The sequence below is a fragment of the Nematostella vectensis genome, chromosome 2, assembly GCF_932526225.1.
Source record: "Nematostella vectensis chromosome 2, jaNemVect1.1, whole genome shotgun sequence".
Taxonomy (NCBI): Eukaryota; Metazoa; Cnidaria; class Anthozoa; order Actiniaria; family Edwardsiidae; genus Nematostella; species Nematostella vectensis.
The window spans coordinates 12,575,987-12,597,889 of record NC_064035.1 but is presented as its reverse complement, the minus strand read 5'-3'; the positions used below and the strand labels follow the sequence as shown (position 1 = coordinate 12,597,889).

The 21,903-nt window shown below is 41.1% G+C and overlaps 1 protein-coding gene across 5 annotated transcripts; it reads right to left on the bottom strand.

Annotated features, from left to right (window-relative positions):
• Positions 1–100: 100 nt before the first annotated feature.
• Positions 101–21,457, bottom strand: LOC5514059. Of its 5 annotated transcripts, none has more exons than XM_032383683.2 (23): positions 21,176–21,457; positions 20,737–20,863; positions 16,862–17,037; positions 16,137–16,330; positions 16,007–16,050; positions 15,547–15,617; positions 14,804–14,863; positions 14,661–14,723; positions 14,164–14,304; positions 13,688–13,724; positions 13,170–13,243; positions 12,456–12,513; positions 11,962–12,051; positions 10,229–10,248; positions 9,976–10,074; positions 8,894–9,005; positions 8,365–8,510; positions 7,996–8,053; positions 5,014–5,072; positions 4,685–4,801; positions 3,203–3,331; positions 713–803; positions 101–252 (listed from the first exon to the last, which is right to left on the bottom strand). In XM_032383683.2, exons 1-23 carry the CDS (start codon positions 21,263–21,265, stop codon positions 209–211), a joined length of 2,100 nt encoding a protein of 699 aa, XP_032239574.2. In that variant the 5' UTR covers positions 21,266–21,457; the 3' UTR covers positions 101–208. The 5 variants fall into 5 exon arrangements, with proteins under 5 accessions (XP_032239574.2, XP_048579636.1, XP_032239575.2 ...); XM_048723679.1 differs by having other exon boundaries at positions 21,127–21,454; XM_032383684.2 differs by lacking the exons at positions 20,737–20,863; positions 21,176–21,457 and adding exons at positions 17,270–17,460; positions 18,247–18,341.
• Between the last annotated feature and the right edge of the window lie 446 nt (positions 21,458–21,903).

Genomic DNA, 21,903 nt, shown 5'->3' with positions numbered 1-21,903 from the left:
TAAATATGCTTGTCTTGAACCTTACATTTCACCCAAAAACATTTGCTGTCACCGCCTCCATTTTTGGTTTTATCCTTAACAAAAAAATAATAAACAGACATTCAAAGCAGTGCTCACTTTTATTATCATCAATAAAATAAATCCATTGTAAAAAAAAATGCCGATAAGATGATGGTGTTGAAGTGCTCGGTAGAATACAGTCATAGAGCTAGTAATCCCTGAAGTTATCCACGTCTATGGGGTCAAGGCCAGCTGAAATAAGAACAAGTATATAAGAATAGGAGTATAACGCTTACAAGTTTTGGAATAGGAGTATAACGTATAAGTGTTGAGCCTTATAAGTTTGTGGCGTCATTAACATCGACTTATTTTGTTTTTGCTTTGTCGTTAATACGTGGCGACCATGGAAAAAGCCCTCGGTACTTGAATGAGCATTAAACTAAGTATTAAATCGGACACCAATAATAATTGTTTAAATTTTAGTGATTCATTTTTGTAGTGATTCATTTTCGCGTTAAAAAAAATCTCCAAAAAAGAAGAAAACAACAAAAATGCGCTAAGGTTATTCCAACAATTGCCAACATCGTTGACTTTCGTTTTTCCTACAGATTTGTAATTAATTTCTCTATTTCCCTTTCGAATAGCTCTGAAGCCCAAAACTTTTTATGTTTTTCCAGAGGGCGAGAAGAACTAGAGTAGCCAGGCCTCTTACTTTTTTGTTTTCTCGCGTATTTGACATGATCCCTGGTCAGCGGTGCTCCTGCCCCTGGGCGCCCCCAAATGCTGTTCATCGTGTCAACATGCTGCAAAACAAGAAACCGCTGTTCATTATTACTAAGAAAATCTTCACCTCAACAAGCATCCACTTAGTCCCCTTATCTGCCGTCCGCGTTTGTCAGTCGCGAATTCTCTGAACCCCCTATGTTTACTATAGCATTCACTTAGAGAGAAGTAACAATTTCGAAGGTAAATTTGACAGTCATCACATATTGTCAGGTATCAGGCCCGTACCCAGGATTTTTCTTGGGGGGTGCGAAATCCGAAAAAGTGGATCTAATTTTTCCAGGGGGGGAGGGGGAGGGAGGGAGTTCTCTGATAAAAATCTAACCACCTCCGAAAGAACAAAAAGGGATTTTTTTGCCTTTGCAGTATCTCCACGGGACGTTTATTGTCGGATTTGGCTAACTATCAGAGTGGTCTAGCTTATGATTTTTAGTTTCGTCTACAAATAGCACTTCTATTGAGAACCAAAAGTGGGCCTTCGGCCGTTGTGGGGGGGGGGGGGAGGGGGGGGGGTACGGGCCTGAGTATTAAACTGTGGAAGTAATTATCACTATCTCCTCAATACCCATCCCTCGCTGTTTACCACAAACTCCTTCCCAGGAAACTTCCTGAAAATTCCCATTCCAGGTGACAAAAAGACGTTTATATTTGAGTCATTCCGTCCTATTTGTAAGGGTTAAGAACTCTTCTTATTCAACTCAATGTTGAAATTGATTAATTATTCAACGCAATGTTTTGAAATCGGCGTATAGAATTTAGGGTCGTTTATTTTAGAGGGTTGTCATTTTTGTGCTCTGTAATCTCCCCTCCCCGTGATTTAGTATACATTGAATTACTAACATCTTGTTATTAGCGAATCTAAATATTCAAATTTATGTAACACTTTATGACGATAGCTACGAGATGACGTGCATTCCGCCTTATGGTTTGTCAGGTCGCCTGCACAAACTGTACCCGAAGGGAGATCGGACAGAAAGAGGTAGATCTAAGTCAAAATGAGTTGCTCTCCCTCTACTAATAGAAGTAATCAAAATGCCCTGACTTGGGCAAATCAGCTATTCGAGGCTTTGCCATTCGTGGGCACTAGGGACGATGGGGTAACAAGAAGGCGCGTCCGGTTTTATAGTTTTGTGGTAGACATCGACCAAAGACCAAGCATCAGAGAGAATGACGACCAAAGTACGAGATCGGCGACGGAGAAGAGAAAGAGAAAGGCCTTTCCAATGGTGGATAAGAACGCGCAGGGAGATGACGAGCCGGATGAGGAAGGGAAGGGAGAGAAAAAGGAGGGCGAGGAAGAGAAGGATGGAAAAGAGAAGGATTTATGAGCACTACCAAGAGACCATGATGGTCTCTTGGCACTACTCAAAAGGAAAATGAAACTAGGTTGCATTCACAAAAGCCCAACAAGTCAACGATAGCGAAAACATAAAAAAAACATAAATAGACAAAATAAAAAATAAAAATAAATAAAAGGATGAAGCGAAAAGGAAGAAAAAAAGATTCGACCCATAATCAAGCAAGGCAAAAAAAAGGACCATCGCTGTGAATAAGAGAATGGAGACGACGCACGTCCAGAAAATCAAGCGAAATGATCGCGCAGAAAATCTAAGATTGGTAGATGGATAACTTATTTATAACTTTTCATTATAAAGAAACAACTACTGTATGTGTTTGGCGATGACAGCGAAGGAATTTCTGGTACCTTCTTGTAAGCTGTATTGCCGATCAGTGTAGTAAATTAAGCAACCAATAAATTTAATGGACAAATAGCGTGGAAGATCGAGAATAACTAATATAGGGTGGATGAGAATTTATTAGGCCTCAAAAAGGCCCATGCATACGAATTCTCTTTCTTACTTTTTTTTTTCTTTTTGCTTAAGCCACAATAAAGATTACATCGAAATACGTACGTTCTGTGACATTTCTTTTACTTGGATAATTTTGATGGCAAAAAGTTTACTGATTTCACCATGTAGAAACACGAATTTTACGCCAAATTCCTTACTGTTACTTCAATTTGTGTAGCTTTCTGACTCCCCCCCCCTGTTTATATGTTTGATCAGGAGATCATGTTCTCCTGGTTTGATTGGATCACAATATATTTCTACAAACTGCAGAGACAAATCAATCGTACAATTATCCATTGAAGGTCTTTAAAGTTTGTAGCATCCCTGAAGACTTTATCACCTTTATTCTTGCGAATAATTATTACCCATAAGCATCTTTCGGTCATAGACAGCCATTTCATATTTGCCAGTCGCCGGACACAGTGAAATATTTTTGGAAATAGGTGTATGCATGAGGTTTTGCATAGGATTTTGGTCTCTCTCGTACCACCCCCTCCCTCGCCATATTCATAACCGAGTACCCCCCCCCCCCTCCCCCAACACACACTGTGATACACGGTATTCCTAACCTCTCTTGAGTGGCGATGCTCCAGGTCCCTTCTTTGTACTTTGTCCTTTTCCCGTTCTTGCGCGAGCCTCTCTAGATCTTGATGATATTGATGGCTCAGCTCGTTCTTTTGTCGACGGATGTTGAGTTTCTGAGGAAATGAAAGGCCTGCGCGTCAAACTACTTGCAACAGCACTAACAAAGAGGTTTTTTTTATAGATGAGTACCCTCTCTTTGGGCATTTGTAAGCGTTTTAACAGGAGCTCTAAGATATGACCAAGTATCCCCGAATCCATATGCAGTGCGATGGGTAATTTAAAAATTTCTGCGCAGTGACTGGTCTTATCCTAGAATTTTTACGCAGTGATGGGTTATCCGAGAACTTCTACGCAGTGATGGGTTATCCGAGAACTTCCACGCAGTGATGGGTTATCCTAGAACTTCTACGCAGTGATGGGTTATCCTAGAACTTCTAGTACGCAGTGATGGGTTATCCTAGAACTTCTACGCAGTGATGGGTTATCCTAGAACTTCTAGTACGCAGTGATGGGTTATCCTAGAACTTCTACGCAGTGGTGGGTTATCCTAGAACTTCTACGCAGTGGTGGGTTATCCTAGAACTTCTACGCAGTGGTGGGTTATCCGAGAACTTCTACGCAGTGATGGGTTATCCGAGAACTTCCACGCAGTGATGGGTTATCCTAGAACTTCTACGCAGTGATGGGTTATCCTAGAACTTCTAGTACGCAGTGATGGGTTATCCTAGAACTTCTAGTACGCAGTGATGGGTTATCCTAGAACTTCTACGCAGTGGTGGGTTATCCTAGAACTTCTACGCAGTGGTGGGTTATCCTAGAACTTCTACGCAGTGATAGCTTATCCTAGAACTTCTTCGCAGTGATGAGTTATCCTAGAACTTCTACGCAGTGATGAGTTTTCCTAGAACTTCCACGCAGTGATGGGTTATCCTAGAAATTCTACGCAGTGGTGGGTTATCCTAGATTTTCCACGCTGTGATGAGTTATCCTAGAACTTCTACGCAGTGATGGGTTATCCTAGAACTTCTAGTACGCAGTGATAGCTTATCCTATAACTTCTACGCAGTGATGAGTTATCCTAGAACTTCTACGCAGTAATGAGTTATCCTTGAAATTCTACGCAGTGGTGGGTTATCCTAGATTTTCCACGCTGTAATGAGTTATCCTAGAACTTCTACGCAGTGATGGTTTATCCTAGAACTTCTAGTACGCAGTGATAGCTTATCCTATAACTTTTACGCAGTGATGAGTTATCCTAGAACTTCTACGCAGTGATGATTTATCAGAGAACTCCTGAGCAGTTTTTGTGCTAGAATTTCTACGGAGTGATTGGCTATCCTAGAATTTGCCATAATCGAATGCCAGTGTATGATATGCAATATCCCTGTTCGAGATATCGTTTACTTGGATGCGTTACTCTTTTTCTCTTAAAAAAAAATTATCAATAAAGAGTCACGCATATGTACCTGTTGCGTGATATCTGATGTGTGTTTGTGTGACGCGACTATTTCACCAGTCACTGGGTCGTATTGGGGTTGCCCTATCACACCTTTACGTAACCACGCCGCGACATCGGCTCCATCCTGAATAGCAAAGAGAACAATCCATTTAGTCTTCTATGCCTCATTCGCTCGACTTGTTCTTAATTCCTTACTCTCTATTGTATAATCTCATACTCTGTTGCTTACTCTTTTGCTTCTAATACAGCGAACACCCCCCCCCCCGAATTGTCATTCAGTCAAGCCCCCTTTGCCCCAAACCCCCTCTCTGTATCTTTAATGTTCACAAGGTATACCGTTTTGAGTTCTTCTTTCTCTGCTTTTCTCTGCTCGCGCGCTTCTTCTGTCATATTGCCTGCACAGGAGTAATCCAAAACATGATCAAGGTAAAAAAAGAAAAAAATACTCTAAATATAAAACACAGGGTTTCTATGAATAGAGAGCGATAATATTATCGTTCTCTATAGGCGCACTTATGGAAATGATGGTGATGAGACTGATGGTGGTGATGATGATGGTGATAGTGGTGTATTGATGATGATGGTGGTGATGATGATGGTGATAGTGGTGTATTGATGATGATGATGATGATGGTGATAGTGGTGTATTGATGATGATGATGGTGGTGATGATGATGGTGATACTGGTGTATTGATGATGATGGTGGTGATGATGATGGTGATACTGGTGTATATATGATGGTGGTGGTGGTGATGATGGTGGTAGTGGTGTATTGATGATGATGGTGGTGATGATGGTGGTGTATTGATGATGATGATGGTGGTGTATTGATGATGGTGATAGTGGTGTATTGATGATGATGGTGGTAGTGGTGTATTGATGATGATGGTGGTGTATTGATGATGGTGATAGTGGTGTATTGATGATGATGATGGTGGTGTATTGATGATGATGGTGGTGATGATGGTGGTGATACTGGTGTATTGATGATGATGGTGGTGGTGATGATGGTGGTAGTGGTGTATTGATGATGATGATGATGATGGTGATAGTGGTGTATTGATGATGATGATGATGATGATGGTGATAGTGGTGTATTGATGATGATGGTGGTGATGATGATGGTGGTAGTGGTGTATTGATGATGATGATGATGATGGTGATAGTGGTGTATTGATGATGATGATGATGATGGTGATAGTGGTGTATTGATGATGATGATGGTGGTGATACTGGTGTATTGATGATGATGGTGGTGATGATGATGGTGATACTGGTGTATTGATGATGATGGTGGTGATGATGATGGTGATACTGGTGTATTGATGATGATGGTGGTGATAGTGGTGTATTGATGATGATGGTGGTGATGATGGTGGTGATACTGGTGTATTGATGATGATGGTGGTGATGATGGTGGTGATGATGGTGGTGATAGTGGTGTATTGATGATGATGGTGATAGTGGTGTATTGATGATGATGACGGTGGTGTATTGATGATGGTGATAGTGGTGTATTGATGATGATGATGGTGGTGTATTGATGATGATGGTGGTGGTGGTGATGATGGTGATAGTGGTGTATTGATGATGATGATGGTGGTGATGATGATGGTGATACTGGTGTATTGATGATGATGGTGGTGATGATGATGGTGATACTGGTGTATTGATGATGATGGTGGTGATGATGATGGTGATACTGGTGTATTGATGATGATGGTGGTGATAGTGGTGTATTGATGATGATGGTGGTGATGATGGTGGTGATGATGGTGGTGATAGTGGTGTATTGTTGATGATGGTGATAGTGGTGTATTGATGATGATGGTGATACTGGTGTATTGATGATGATGGTGATACTGGTGTATTGATGATGATGGTGGTGATGATGGTGGTGATGATGGTGGTGATAGTGGTGTATTGATGATGATGGTGATAGTGGTGTATTGATGATGATGACGGTGGTGTATTGATGATGGTGATAGTGGTGTATTGATGATGATGATGGTGGTGTATTGATGATGATGGTGGTGGTGGTGATGATGGTGATAGTGGTGTATTGATGATGATGGTGGTGATGATGATGGTGATAGTGGTGTATTGATGATGATGACGGTGGTGTATTGATGATGGTGATAGTGGTGTATTGATGATGATGATGGTGGTGTATTGATGATGATGGTGGTGGTGATGATGGTGGTGATAGTGGTGTATTGATGATGATGGTGGTGATACTGGTGTATTGATGATGATGGTGGTGATGATGATGGTGATAGTGGTGTATTGATGATGATGGTGGTGATGATGATGGTGGTAGTGGTTTATTGATGATGATGATGGTGGTGCATTGATGATGGTGATAGTGGTGTATTGATGATGATGATGATGGTGGTGTATTGATGATGATGATAGTGGTGTATTGATGATGATGGTGGTGATGATGGTGGTGTATTGATGATGATGATGGTGGTGTATTGATGATGGTGATAGTGGTGTATTGATGATGATGGTGGTAGTGGTGTATTGATGATGATGGTGGTGTATTGATGATGGTGATAGTGGTGTATTGATGATGATGATGGTGGTGTATTGATGATGATGGTGGTGGTGATGATGGTGGTAGTGGTGTATTGATGATGATGATGATGATGGTGATAGTGGTGTATTGATGATGATGATGATGATGGTGATAGTGGTGTATTGATGATGATGGTGGTGATGATGATGGTGGTAGTGGTGTATTGATGATGATGATGATGATGGTGATAGTGGTGTATTGATGATGATGATGATGGTGGTGATACTGGTGTATTGATGATGATGGTGGTGATGATGATGGTGGTAGTGGTGTATTGATGATGATGATGATGATGATGGTGATAGTGGTGTATTGATGATGATGATGATGATGGTGATAGTGGTGTATTGATGATGATGATGGTGGTGATGATGATGGTGATACTGGTGTATTGATGATGATGGTGGTGATGATGATGGTGATACTGGTGTATTGATGATGATGGTGGTGATGATGATGGTGATACTGGTGTATTGATGATGATGATGGTGGTGATGATGATGGTGATAGTGGTGTATTGATGATGATGATGATGATGATTGTGGTAGTGGTGTATTGATGATGATGGCGCTGGTGATGGTGATAGTGGTGTATTAATGATGATGGAGCTGGTAATAATGGTGATGGCGATGATAGTGGTAGTGATGGTGATTGTGATGGTGTTGATGGTTGTGCTGGTGGTATAGAATATCACAAACTTTATTCGTTGACACATTACGTTTACACTGATACTCACGTAGGGTTTGTAAGTATTCGTGTTTCGTTGCTGGGTCAGTTCGAGGGCTGGGATCGTTCTGTCAACACAAAATATTAACAGCTTGCAAATGTTATATGGTTCATTTCCGGCTCGTTTCTGTGATCTAAGGATGGAAAAAGAATCTAGAATTTTTAGGATAACCTTTTTTACACAGCGCCTACAATTTATCACAACTCCCCTCCTTTTAAGCAATTAAAATTGCTTAAAAGGATGCTCTGTCAGACATCATTTTGTCATCCTAGCAGGGTTTAGAGCTAGTATACGAATCCATTTGCATTGGATTAAATCAAACCATTTTAGCATTTTCAACGATTAAATTTGGTACTTCACATACCATAGTACACATACCAAGACAACGGCGTCTTTCTCCACTTTTCCCATGATATGTGTCTTCACCGTCCCGTCAGCACCCCTCACGGGGGCTCCTGCCCCTGGTCGGCCGAATGGGTTATAGCACTCAACGCCTTTAGGGCTGAACTCTCGCGGTAAGGTCTCTGGAAAATATTGCGTGACAATCAATTGCTGGATTGTACTTAGCTGTCATTTGTTGCGTTACAAACAGTTGCGTGGTCAACGTAAAACCGACAGGGTGTTGCGTGACACTCTACCTTTCTATTAGGGCCGGACCAATAGAATAGTGATGAGGGAGCAAAAAGCAAATGAAAAACTCTTTAGTCTTTCGTGTTGGTACACTTAGTTGCGTGGTTCATGCGGTAACATATGGCGTTACGTGACACCGTCACGCTTCTACGTGAAAACCCGCCGCTTCTTTACATTCTAGTCTCTCGTGTTGCGATTCGCGTGGATATTGTCTTTACGATCATTCACGAATCGTGTTGTGCTGATCGGGTTTAAAATCGGTAAAACCTGTTCTTACGTCCGCTTGCTGTTTTAGTGAGCGTCTGTGCCTTCCTCGCTTGGACTCTGCCTTTGTCATCTTTGAGGGGAGCTCCACAGCCGGGCCGTCCGATAAGTATCCCAACACCATCCTAGAAACACAAACAATTATAGTGATTAAATACCGATAGGTATCCCAACACCATCCTAGAAAAACAAACAATTATAGTGATTAAATACCGATAGGTATCCCAACACCATCCTAGAAAAACAATAATTAAAGGTTTCAAATGCATATACCAACACCATCCTAGAAACACAAACAATTATAGTGATTAAATACCAATGGGTATCCCAACACCATCCTAGAAACACAAACAATTATAGTGGTTAAATACCGATGGGTATCCCAACACCATCCTAGAAACACAAACCATTATATTTATTAAATACCGATGGGTATCCCAACACCATCCTAGAAACACAAACAATTATAGTGATTAAATACCGATGGGTATCCCAACACCATCCTAGAAACACAAACAATTATAGTGATTAAATACCGATAGGTATCCTAACACCATCCTAGAAAAAGAATAAAGGTTTCAAATGCATTTACCAACACCATCCTAGAAACACAAACAATTATAGTGTTTAAATACCGATGGGTATCCAGACACCTTCCTGGAAAACCAACAATCGTAAAGTTCGAAATACCAAAAGGTGCACCAGTAGTCTCTTTTTTGCAGTTCGCTGAAACCCCATAGGGGGGACTCTCACAAAAACAGATGGGGTGATTGTCGGGGGTATCGAAAATCTAAAGAATGTTAGAATAGCACCTAGGAAAGGCAGTTGTAGGGTGAATGTTATGCCCTAAAAGACGATTGCCTCCGTCTACATGTATGGAGAGTCCCCCTCACATCCACACCCACTGTACGCGTCCTAAGTGTGCAAATGAGAGTCATACTTCACCAATACTTTGCTTGTTTTCATTTCATAATACAACGGTCTATACAACGCTGACACATCATACTCGTTTTGTGTCTGCTCTTGAGGTTGGAACGACTGCGTAGCAGCCTAGAATTTGATAGGATAAAATGGCGGCCTGATTCTTCAGCTTACCAAGTTATCATTGTTGTCTTTGTGGTTCTGGCGGATTAATCGACCCCTCTCGTCTCGCCGTGGGACTCCGTAACCTTTACCCCAAGGGTCATAATTCCCCTAAAATAACGCATAGAAGAAAGCGGCGAATTAAGTGAACAAATAGGCACGCAATGCAATCCTGTAGTTCATGCGTTTTACCTCATATCTTTTAACCTTATTCCACATTCGGGGTATGTTGAAAAGGTTAAGCAAATACTTTCTTAATACTTACGAAATCTTCCTGATTTGTAGCTGTAAAAGAAGAATATAACACATATTAATAAGAATAAAAAATACATGTGTGGAAAGTTTAAAGCCACTTTATAAAATCAAATTAAAAAAGCTAAAGTGTGCATAACTTTTTTAGGCCAAAATAATATACTCCCCTTCTCCCATTAAAGCAAGTATGAGCAACTATCACCTCCCAAGTGGTTTCATTAGGCCCCGGCGGCCGGTGGAACAAGTATTAGCAACTATCACCTCCCAAGTGGTTTCATTAGGCCCCGGCGGCCGGCGGAAGCAAGTATGAGCAACTATCACCTCCCAAGTGGTTTCATTAGGCCCCGGCGGCCGGCGAAAGCAAGTATTAGCAACTATCACCTCCCAAGTGGTTTCATTAGGCCCCGGCGGAAGCAAGTATTAGCAACTATCACCTCCCAAGTGGTTTCATTAGGCCCCGGCGGCCGGCGGAAACAAGTATTAGCAACTATCACCTCCCAAGTGGTTTCATTAGACCCCGGCGGCCGGTGGAACAAGTATTAGCAACTATCACCTTCCAAGTGGTTTCATTAGGCCCCAGCGGCCGGTGGAAGCAAGTATTAGCAACTATCACCTCCCAAGTGGTTTCATTAGGCCCCGGCGGCCGGCGGAGGCAAGTATGAGCAACTATCGCCTCCCAAGTGGTTTCATTAGGCCCCGGCGGCCGGCGGAAGCAAGTATTAGCAACTATCACCTCCCAAGTGGTTTCATTAGGCCCCTGCGGCCGGCGGAAGCAAGTATTAGCAACTATCACCTCCCAAGTGGTTTCATTAGGCCCCGGCGGCCAGCGGAAGCAAGTATGAGCAACTATCACCTACCATGTGGTTTTATTAGGCCCCGGCGGCCGGCGAAAGCAAGTATTAGCAACTATCACCTCTCAAATGGTTTCATTAGGCACCGGCGGCCAGCGGAAGCAAGTATTAGCAACTATCACCTCCCAAATGGTTTCATTAGGCCCCGGCGGCCGGAGGAAGCAAGTATTAGCAACTATCACCTCCCAAGTGGTTTTATTAGGCCCCGGCGGCCGGAGGAAGCAAGTATGAGCAACTATCATCTCCCAAGTTGTTTCATTAGGCCCCGGCGGCAAGCAAGTATTAGCAACTATCATCCCCCAAGTGGTTTCATTAGGCCCCGGCGGAAGCAAGTATTAGCAACTATCACCTCCCAAGTGGTTTCATTAGGCCCCGGCGGCAGGCGGAAGCAAGTATTAGCAACTATCACCTCTCAAATGGTTTCATTAGGCCCCGGCGGAAGCAAGTATGAGCAACTATCACCTCCCAAGTGGTTTCATTAGGCCCCGGCGGCCGGCGGAAGCAAGTATTAGCAACTATCACCTCCCAAGTGGTTTCATTAGGCCCCGGCGGCCGGCGGAAGCAAGTATGAGCAACTATCACCTCCCAAGTGGTTTCATTAGACCCCAGCGGCCGGTGGAACAAGTATTAGCAACTATCACCTCTCAAATGGTTTCATTAGGCCCCGGCGGCCGGCGGAAGCGCCAGCCATTTTCCCACCGAGCGCCGGCTACTTTTTTTAAAAAGTCGACTTAAGTTTTATTTGAGCTAAAAACATGAAATAACTTTTCCACCACATACTTATCAATCTCCACCGCCTACTCCAAAAGTTAATGTAAGCCTGACCCCTCCCCATATCCCTTGTCTAAAGGCCTGGCACGAATGTAGTGCCAGTGCAAATGCCCTTAGGCCTTACCATTGTACGCATGCGAATGTCTTGGCTCTACTTGACGTAATTCTTGAATGTCTTTCGAGAGTGTTGTTGGGAACACAGCTTGCAACTCGCCTTCAACATAAAATACGCATTGTAATGAACAAAATGAGGTCTTCATAGAAAGGACATACACAGGAGACTGCAAGCTGATGCAAAGAATGCAAAACAACCAGGCGAAACTGGTTTGCCATCAACATAAACAACGACGAGGACAAAACAACGACGACGACGAAAACAACTACAAAGACATCACTGACGATGGCAACAATAACGATGACGACAGCAATAACTACCACAACAGTTATAACAACAACGAAAGCAATAACGCCGACAAAAATAGCGACGAATCAAAAGTTAACGTCATTAACAACGACGCTTTTTGCTCGCCAAAGGAATTCCAGGACCCCCCCCCCCAAAAAAAAAAAAAAAAAAAATTCCGAATTAACCCACTGAAAAGCCGGCTAGCAGCTACCAACCTTTTCGGTTTTTCAGAGGTGCTCCGCCGCCTTGCTTCCCAAATGGATCGTGACTTATCTGAGTAAACGTTAATAGTATTTCAAACATCAGATCATGACTTATCTGAAGCAAACGATAATAATACAAAAATACAAAAAATTAAAGATATCGGCGAATCGGGGTTTAAAATTTCAGATTTGTACAAAGCACCTTGTCGGCCACACCTTTGTTATTGTGATTATTTAAAAAAATTATATTCCTGCAAGTCTTAAAGAGGTCGGTTAAATTCTCTTATAATCGACTTTCTCTTCTTTCTTTTGTTGAAGGTGGTTCCAAAAAAAACGTAAGGTCGCCCACGCCTACTCATGATAGATACGACAGATTATTATTTTTTTTTTATTTATAAGGCTTCTACCACTATTACACATATTGAAATAGAGGTAAGGTTGACAGAAAAGAGCACGGCTCAAACTCAAGTGTAACCCTTTACAATAAAAGAAAAAATAATTGCCAATAACGACAACAACAAAATGAAGGTAAACATGAAGAAAAAGTAATTTGAGAAAAGCCCTCCTCTAAATTGCTAATAGCAACAGGATGGTTGCGAAAGAATACTTCTAGCGCGGCAGCGCTTAGGACAAACTGATTTCCATGTAACTGCATTTTCGGCATTAAAAGTAGTTTGGAGCGCCTGGCTATATCTGACTGTTAGTTTGTTTTTAAAAGAGTCTTACATGGCGAAGCTCCTTTTCGAGGCTGTCTCGTCTTTGTAGCTGTTTCCTTGATTTTGCTTCCTCCAAAAGGGAATCTAGAAGGAAATATCAGTTTTAGCTGTTAAGCTCGTGCAACCGTAACGGACTCAGGATAGAGGGGAGATGTATGGTAGCTATTCTCCCAAAATTAACCACCATGCTGTCATAATTTATACATCACTCCTGGACCCGCCCATGTGTAAGAGTATGTGTTAAATCACTAAATAAGAAAAAAATTCATTATATCTGTGCCTTATTAATCACGCTATGAAAACCTCGGTGTTTTTTGGGAGAATAATCGAGGAAATCAGTTGATGACATGAGACTTATAATCAGAACGTGCAATATCTTAATTTTTTTATGATAAATTAAAATAACTTTTCCGTAACTGTAGTGTGATGCCCATTCGTGTGCCCATTTTATCGCTATTTAGCTGCGCTTTTATTCAGCGGATTCCTTAAAATATAAGTGCAATAAAAGTCCCTGTGTACTTTACTTACCAAGCTCTTTCCCGTAGTGTATGTCCTTACGATATCTCTGTGAAGGGACAAGTGACAAATGAAATTTGAAGGTCAAGAGATTTCTCTTCTAACAATGACATAAGTTATGCAGCATTTATTTGGAGGTTCAACAATATTTTTAATAGAATGACTGGAATGGTTAGGTGGTGAAAAGGGTTTCTCTCTCTTTCTTGTATTGTTTTTTTTTTATGTGGATAAAAGAAAACAACGATGCGGAATGTATAAATTCCACCAAACCGTCTATACCACCTTCCCCCACCCGCAACGAGGAAATACTCTCATAGGCCCGACCTCGTATCCCAGGATGGCCACTCCCTGGAAAATTGGCCAAATTACGGTGCTTTATATGAAGAAAAAAACGGGGGATTTACCCCCTGAGTAAAAGACCCCCAAATTACATATTTGGAACCTAGGGGAGGCAAGGGAACCGAGAGGTAATGAAGTAACTTCCGTACCAGTTGAGGCTCCACGTTTTTCTTATCACTGTATTTCTGGAAGCGGAGTTCAGGATCTATTTTGTAAGTCGGCTGGGGTTTCCCTGATGCTGTACGGTTGACATTACCGCCTCCTGCGTCACCTCCCAGTGGTTGATAGTGCTACGAAAACATAAGACGATGGACAAGATTACATAGCTAAGATGTTTGACGTTTGTTTCATGTTTGACTTTCATAAAACTTTTCCCTGCTAGCAGAGGCCTCTTTTCTCTGTCGAAATACAGAGAAGAGGCCTCTGCTAGCAGGGAAATAAAACTTACAACCGTTAGCTAAATTTGGGGAATTTTACTACCGACCTTTCATTCATCAAATGGCAGAGCCGTAAAAAGCCTAGAAATATAGGGAGGCCCGATATGAAAAAAAGGAAAATAAAGGGGGCGGCACAGCCCCTACTGGTCATTTCTTTATAATTTTTAATATATTGTAGAAACAGGCGCCACCAGTCTAATCTTCTGTACCTCGCCTACTAGCTCATTCACAGCCTTTGTTCTCTTGGCAGCTGGTTGTTCTGTGGGCGCAAACTGCAAAAGATGACCTCAATCAGAAAAAAACATATCAAAAATCAAAATGTATGTTTTATATAGGCATCCGATTTTGTTACCATAGGTGCGCCATGGCCGGGTCTTCCCCAAGGATTGAGGTTCTTCAACATCTCCAAATCCTTTAAATAAAAGAAAAAGAACATGCGTATGGTCTAGGTGGAAAAGACGCATGTATAACATTTAGCAAGTTTTTATTCGTCGAAAGGAAGTAGCAGTGGCACAAGCCAACGAAGATTTGTGAGAATTGAGGGTGAGGAGTGAAGGACAAGTATGGGAGTAGCATGAGGGAACATGTGTAGGGAGTGAGAACATGTGTAGGGAGTGAGAGCATGTGTAGGGAGTGAGAGCATGTGTAGGGAGTGGGAGCATGTATGAGGTGGGGCATAAGGGGGTATATACAGTATAGGGGGGCAGGCCCGTAGCCAGGATTTTGAGCGGGGGAGTTTGTTTACGCATTTAGCGGACCATTTTCACTTAGGTAGCTCATCCTAGCTCGCAGTGGTGTAAGGTGGTTCTTCTGAACCTCCCATACCCCCTGGCTACGTGCTTGGGTGGGGCATGGACAAGAAGGGGGCATGTTTGTATGTATAGGGGTGGGATAATGGGGAAGAGAGTGCTCATCTATGACAGGATACTCCACTCTACTCCACTCTATAACAAGATAGAGAAAGTTGTGTAGAAAATATTTTAAGGGAGAGAAACCCACAAGAATGTTGGCAAGTATTCAAGATTAAAGAATTACCATTACTGACATCAGCAATTTGCAAACCAATTTGACAAAATGATTATTACAAATCTTTACCTTCTTCTTCTCTTCTTGCTCTCGCATCCTCTGGCGACGTTTCTCCTGAATGTGTTTTTCCATGAACTCATCTAAATATAAAATAGCAAAAAAATGTCAAATTTAAATTATGAACACAGCAACAACATTTGATGAACTGAAAACTAGCAAACACCAATCAATTAAACTTATTTTTTGGCATCTTTGCAGCTCAATTTTCAGTTATTGTGTGACCATATGCCAGTGCATATTTTAACATTCACTCAATTTTATGCTTTTCAAACTAAAATTGCATTGATTGAAAAATATAAAATTATAAAAACACAGAAATTAGAAAGTATTATGAACTTTTGAGCAGAGCAATGACAATAAAAATCACAAATGTTAGATGGTGCAAAATTATATCTTAGAACACACTGTATATCTACGAAATATCACCAAACCACCACATATCACATACAGCATCTAAATAGTAACTAACCTTGTTCATTTGCCAACTTTTTGTTTCTTTGGAAGTCTAGTTCCCTAAATGGAACAGGAATACAGTACATGTTACATAAACATTTAACCAAATATCAGAATGCAAAACAACTTTGATTTTTCTTTCATACGTTCGGTTTTCCAGATACAAAGCATTATTTGGCTTTCTTTTCTCCTGCTGCTTCCCAACATTAGTGGCGGCATCAGTGCCAAACAGGAATCCATCAGCTTTCTCTTGTTGTTGCTTCACTCTTCGCTGATTTTCCTGATGTAGCATCTCATTTGTACCATAAATCATCTTATTGGATGTGGAGCCACCAGGTACCTGAAAGCATTTTGCTTTTTTACTTACTTCATGAGTGCCAGGGGCGTAGCCAGGGGGGTGGCCAAGGGGGCCTGGGCCCGCCCTTCTAGCAGCCAGAAATACAGTAAATGTATAAGACATTATCTTAAACACAGGAGAAAATGCCTTGAAAAGTCCTTTTGGGCCCCCTCCTGTTAAAAATCCTGGCTACGCCACTGCAGGATTTGCTGGGAGGGGGGCAGTCATAGTTATCATAGACCAAAGTCAATAAGATTTGGCTATATTTTGTTTAATAAGAAATATAATGACATATTTTTCTTCAGTGGTGGGATGTGCACACACCTTGTGCCCTGCCCTTAATCTATGCACCGGCAGCACAGTTAATAATTATGGTATCACCTTTCATGAAATACTCTAGTTTTCAAGGCTTACTCCTAGCAGACACAGTGGTGCAGGCCCAGTTTTTCTCGAGGTCTTATGTTATAGATGTTTTCTTACAGACTATCTAACTACTGTCTCTAAATTGTATTTTCTATAACATATCTCACTTACTGTGCCAGCTTTGAAGTGTTGCCTGCGATGATGGCGACTCTGTTCAAGGTTCTTGTCAAAGCTAGACAAGACTGTTGTCTCGTAGCCTTTCTCGTGAGTATTCTGCAGATGAAACCTTGGGGAATACTCTGAGCCAAGGTTCTGATTCAGTGGATCTGTCTTAGGGGCTTCCATAGCTGCAAAACAATCTCAGTTAATTATTGATAACTATATTTGAAAATATTGAATATAGTGCCCAATAATTGAATATATGCAGTTTTACCAGTGCGATGTGCTTAACAGTGCTTTATATTCAGGTGACAATTTAAAATTATAGTGCTCATCTTGCAAAAATGATGTTTTTTCCTGCTTCACTAAGTGGTCAATTGCTGGTGGAGGGGGTCAAAGAGGGAGGTGCAAAAATCTTACCCCTCTTTGCAGGGTTTGCCGAGGAGCCGTACTGAAAGCTCCGCCCTTCAGCACCCCCTTGTACTTTGCCGCGAACAAACCATTGTGATTTCCCATGATGATTTGTTGGTCCAGTTTCAATGTGTGAAGCATGCATTATTTACAGCTTTACAGGCAAGCGCAAGCAAGTTTTTTGTCTATAATTATTCAAACTGTGAAAATTATAGTGTTAGTATTTTAAGAAGGAGATAAAAAAAGAATAGTGTTGAAGCTTAGGTAATTGTCCCGCTTGTTGTTGCTATGGCCTTGTAAAGCAATATAAAGAGCACTCAAATGGCATCCTAGCAGCAAGAACGACACGTTTTGAAAAAGCTGTCAGGGTGACCAATAAAAATCATCGCCCTGTCGAAACTTAAAAGACGACTAATAGAAAAAATGAATTCCTGCAGTCTTAAAGCTGAGTAATGTCAAATAAACGAGACATTTTTATATTTCATTAACAGGGAAAAATTAAATATTTACTTTTCTTGAAGCATGTTTATACACAGTCTAAAACGACAAAGAAACTGATTGAGCATTTCAGCCGCCATAATCCTATGGACAATCAAGTTTTCAACGCATTTTTCACATATATAACATGAGATGAAATCCTCTCGAAAGACAGAGCTTTGACTTTTCAAGTCTCTAAAAATAGATAAAAACATATGGAGTCATTGTCATGTAAACACTAGGGGATGCTCAAAAATTCATTTTATAAGTGTAATGCTCACAAGAAAATCGTGTAGCGAGCATGATGGAATGCATCACAAAGGATTTTCAACAGTTTTCACGAGCTTTTTACACGATCGAAAGACATCTTCGGGTTCGTAAATGATATGAAGCGTAACAACCCTTCCGAGGAATTAAAAACTCGGTTATTGTTATGATTCCTCGCTTTAGAAAACGAATTCCAAATTACTTATACATTAAATCCGATTTAACTCGGCTCTTAAACTCACATTGCTTGTAATGAGATGTTGAGTAGTTTGCTTGGAATTTGATCATCTCTTCCTTCCTTCAATAGTACACTTCGCAACACGAAGTCTTTTAGGCGCGCAAGTTTATACAGTTACCATGGAAACAACATCAGGTCATGACTCTTTAGAAAAGTGTTTTTTGTTTTCATTGAAAGAGCTTTACAAATCATCCACACGAGACAAATCCAATGATTCTTTTGTCTTTCTCTTTTGTTTTAAGTGTAAAAGAGCCCATATCAAGGACGTCATGTTTATGCGAAGAAGGGGCAACAATATCGGAAATATCGGACCGTTCGTATAAAAGAAGGAGTTCGTGGTATTTTTTCAGATATGGTTAAACCAACGATAGGATTTCAAAATCAGCCATAACAAATATCCTCAATATCATTTTTTTTTTATAAATACTTTATGCCGAATTTACGCCCCCCATGCTTCACGCCACAGCTGCGTCACATTTCTCGACTGTTGGAGTTTTTCGTTCTATATCATGCGAAATATTTTTTTTCAGAGCATCCTTGTTATACCAGGGAAGTGTAAGGAGAGAGGTGATACGAACTATGGCAATATCGGGGTAATCATAACAAGGTTGTTTCAAAACAAATCTTTTTTCGGGGGGGGGGGGGGGAGGCTGTATCATATGTTCGTTCCCTAATTCAGAAAGCGTCCTGATAACCCTAGAGATGTATCTAGATTTTGTTTTGAGCCGCCCTCAATCTCTTCAAGACAGCCCAACGCCGCTTACGCACTACGACGCACTTATGCCCCCCCCCAGGATGATACTGGTGGTGTGGCACACCCAAACCCCCACAACATCCACCAGCCCGAAACGACACGGGGCACGTCTCAACAATCACACTGTTGGGTATTTTTACAGTTCACAAAAGGAACCTAGGGCGGACAATCGCTACCTAGTTGGGTAGGGACCGTTTTCGGACACCCCTGAGAACCCCACCGTGCAACCCGACCCCGACACCCTGCAGACAGGCCATTTTTGTAGCTACTGCGCATGCGCTTTATTGAGGTTATCTATAGGTTCAAACATATTATTTCGTACAAAAACTTGCCTCCGCAAATTTACTTATCGAATGATGATTTTGCACTTTTTATATTATTATGCAAAATACATATTGTACAACAGTTATGTGATCAATTGTAGCAGGTATTTCATCTTTGTGAAAGAAGAAGTAACTGGAATTCGACATGCTCGAAGTGTCTTTTCGAACAGTTCAATACAAATACTAATAAGATTATTTTTAGAATCCATATTTTATGGTGTTGGCTTCGTGGCTAAGTTGTTTAGGTCGGTGGTCGGAGTTCGTGGTTTGCAAAAGGCCATGGGTTCGAGTCCTCCCCTTTTTTTTCTTTTTTTTAATCCTTGGGAGTCTACCGTTCATCAATACTGTAGTATAATCATACTAGTGTGATTATACTAAGAAATAACCTAGAGATATATGATAACATTCCAGTTGTAAATACTTGCTGCAGTAGCTACATGTATGCTACGGGCCTATTTATATATATACGACAGAGGTAGGTGACCTTTTTTTTCTGTTTGTTACTTTTTCGCCGCCATTTGTATTGCTTAGAAAAATTCCTTCTTCTTTTGAATGTCACTGTGCCATTTTTCCAAGGGATTGTTTGCTCGATTTTTTTCCCTAAAGAATTTTTAATTGGGTAGCTCTATTATTATCGAATACCGACCCGTTAGTTATCAAATATTGGTACAGTCTTTTCCACTACCCTCTTCAAGGAAATGAGTCTTTCATATGTCCTGTGTGCGTTCTCGTGGTACAAGACATTAGCGACTTAGGCTAAGTTCAAACGTCGAATTATCCATGAGCCGTATTCAATGAAAATGCATGCAAATGAAGATGAAACAATCGACTCGATTCATTTGCAGGCATTTGCATTGAATACGGCTCATGGATAATACGACGTTTGAACTTAGCTTTATTACAGATATATTCTGTGAACAAATTAAAGAAAATATTCGATACACGAACATTTCGTCTGGTTTGCCCGTGGTTTAGACAGCACAATTAAGTCGTATGCGACCTGCCTACTACATGTCTTAGCCCTGAACACACTATGCTTTTTCTAATTCGAACGTCCTAGCGGAGTCGTAGTCTGATATACACTCTACGGCTCGGGTTGTACAGGAGTTGCGGGCAAGTCGCATACGACTAAATCGCGTTGTCTAAAATCAGCCTTAAAGCCGCATTGTCACCAGTTTACTTCCGGAGGTCCGACGAAAACCTCAACCGTTAAAAGACAAAAAAAAACCTATTCAAATCAGAAATATTTAACATGCCATCCGCCCTTTATTAGCAGTCACATCCTCAAGGAAACTTCCAATAGACACACTGCTTTCTATATTTTAAAATATTTTTCGTGTTTTCCGTTAAAAATCATCGGAGATTCTTACGTAATCGACCGGAAGTAAACTGATGACAATGTGGCTTTAATACTTACTGTGATCTGACGGCCGGTAGAACAGAGCCTGATACGGCTGCCTTGGGCCCCAGGCCTCTGTCACGTGACACGGCTGTGGGGCAAATGGGCTAATCACGTGACCAACAATTGGAGTGGTGAGTTTTTCCTATAATATAATGTGGCGTATAAGAATATGGCTATTAAGAATGTGTTTATACAAGAATGTGTTTATTTTGTTATTCGCGATACGCTTTGTTATAAAAATATTTATAAAAATGTATATAGTTTCTTTTAATCATGCAGTTTTATCAGCGACAAAGGTACTCAGAATCTAAAAAAAAATCAAGGAAAGACAGAAATAGTCGCTACACGCTGTACAATGTGCCGTGAATAGTTCAATGTCGAGGAACTCACAAATTCACTACATACCTCGGCGCTCAAAATAAAAGCCTTATAGTTTAGTCATTTCCGTCTTTACCTGACACCTAAGATCTCCCTCTGAGGCAGCATTCCACAGATTGTTGACAAACCTGTAGTTGTACACGGCATCGCTGACCGTTAGCTTCATAATTTGGCTCCGTCGTTGCCAAATATACCGGCAAAAAAACCGGCGTTCTTGTCCACACAAGCACCTAGCCGCTAAATCTACATCATGCCAGGTAACGTGAAACGAAGAAAAAGTTTTAACAACCGTGAGCCATTCTCTGATCAGAACAGTCGTCCTAAAATGGAATTCTTGTGTTCCAGCAGCGGATCTAATTGGCGCGCGTGGCGTTCGACGTTAACAATCAAATCTAGGTATTACTCTGAAACTTTGTGACGTCACCAATGAAAGTTCATCTTCAGAACACAGTGGCCGTAGTTCTGTATAGAGAGTAAGCACCACAGACATAAAGAACTTCATGGCGTTTTTTCTCTATTCTGATGAAATGTTCATTTAATGCGATGAGTTTACAGTAACAAATTAAACAATAATAATTATTATTTAAAAAATAACAATAAAAAACTACAGCTGATATGTCAACAAGTGTGTTCCCTTATAGACAAATTAATATTTTAGGTCGACTTTTGACGCCAAGAAAGCCTTTTTGCACACACCAACTCGGTGCGTATTGAAGGATGATCACAAAGGCACATGTCCAAAACGATGGGGTGCACTGGCTCGCTGCCACCCCGAGACCATTGACTTATTTGTGGAAGTGTTTT

Excerpts from the sequence above, each read along its gene's own strand:
- LOC5514059 (XM_032383683.2), bottom strand. The coding sequence starts at position 21,265 with ATGAAGCTAACGGTCAGCGATGCCGTGTACAACTACAGGTTTGTCAAC. Across the intron at positions 10,249-11,961 it reads ACATTCGCATGCGTACAATG|CTACAAATCAGGAAGATTTC; the intron begins GTAAGGCCTAAG and ends CTTCTTTTACAG. Across the intron at positions 8,511-8,893 it reads CACTAAAACAGCAAGCGGAC|AGACCTTACCGCGAGAGTTC; the intron begins GTAAGAACAGGT and ends AATATTTTCCAG.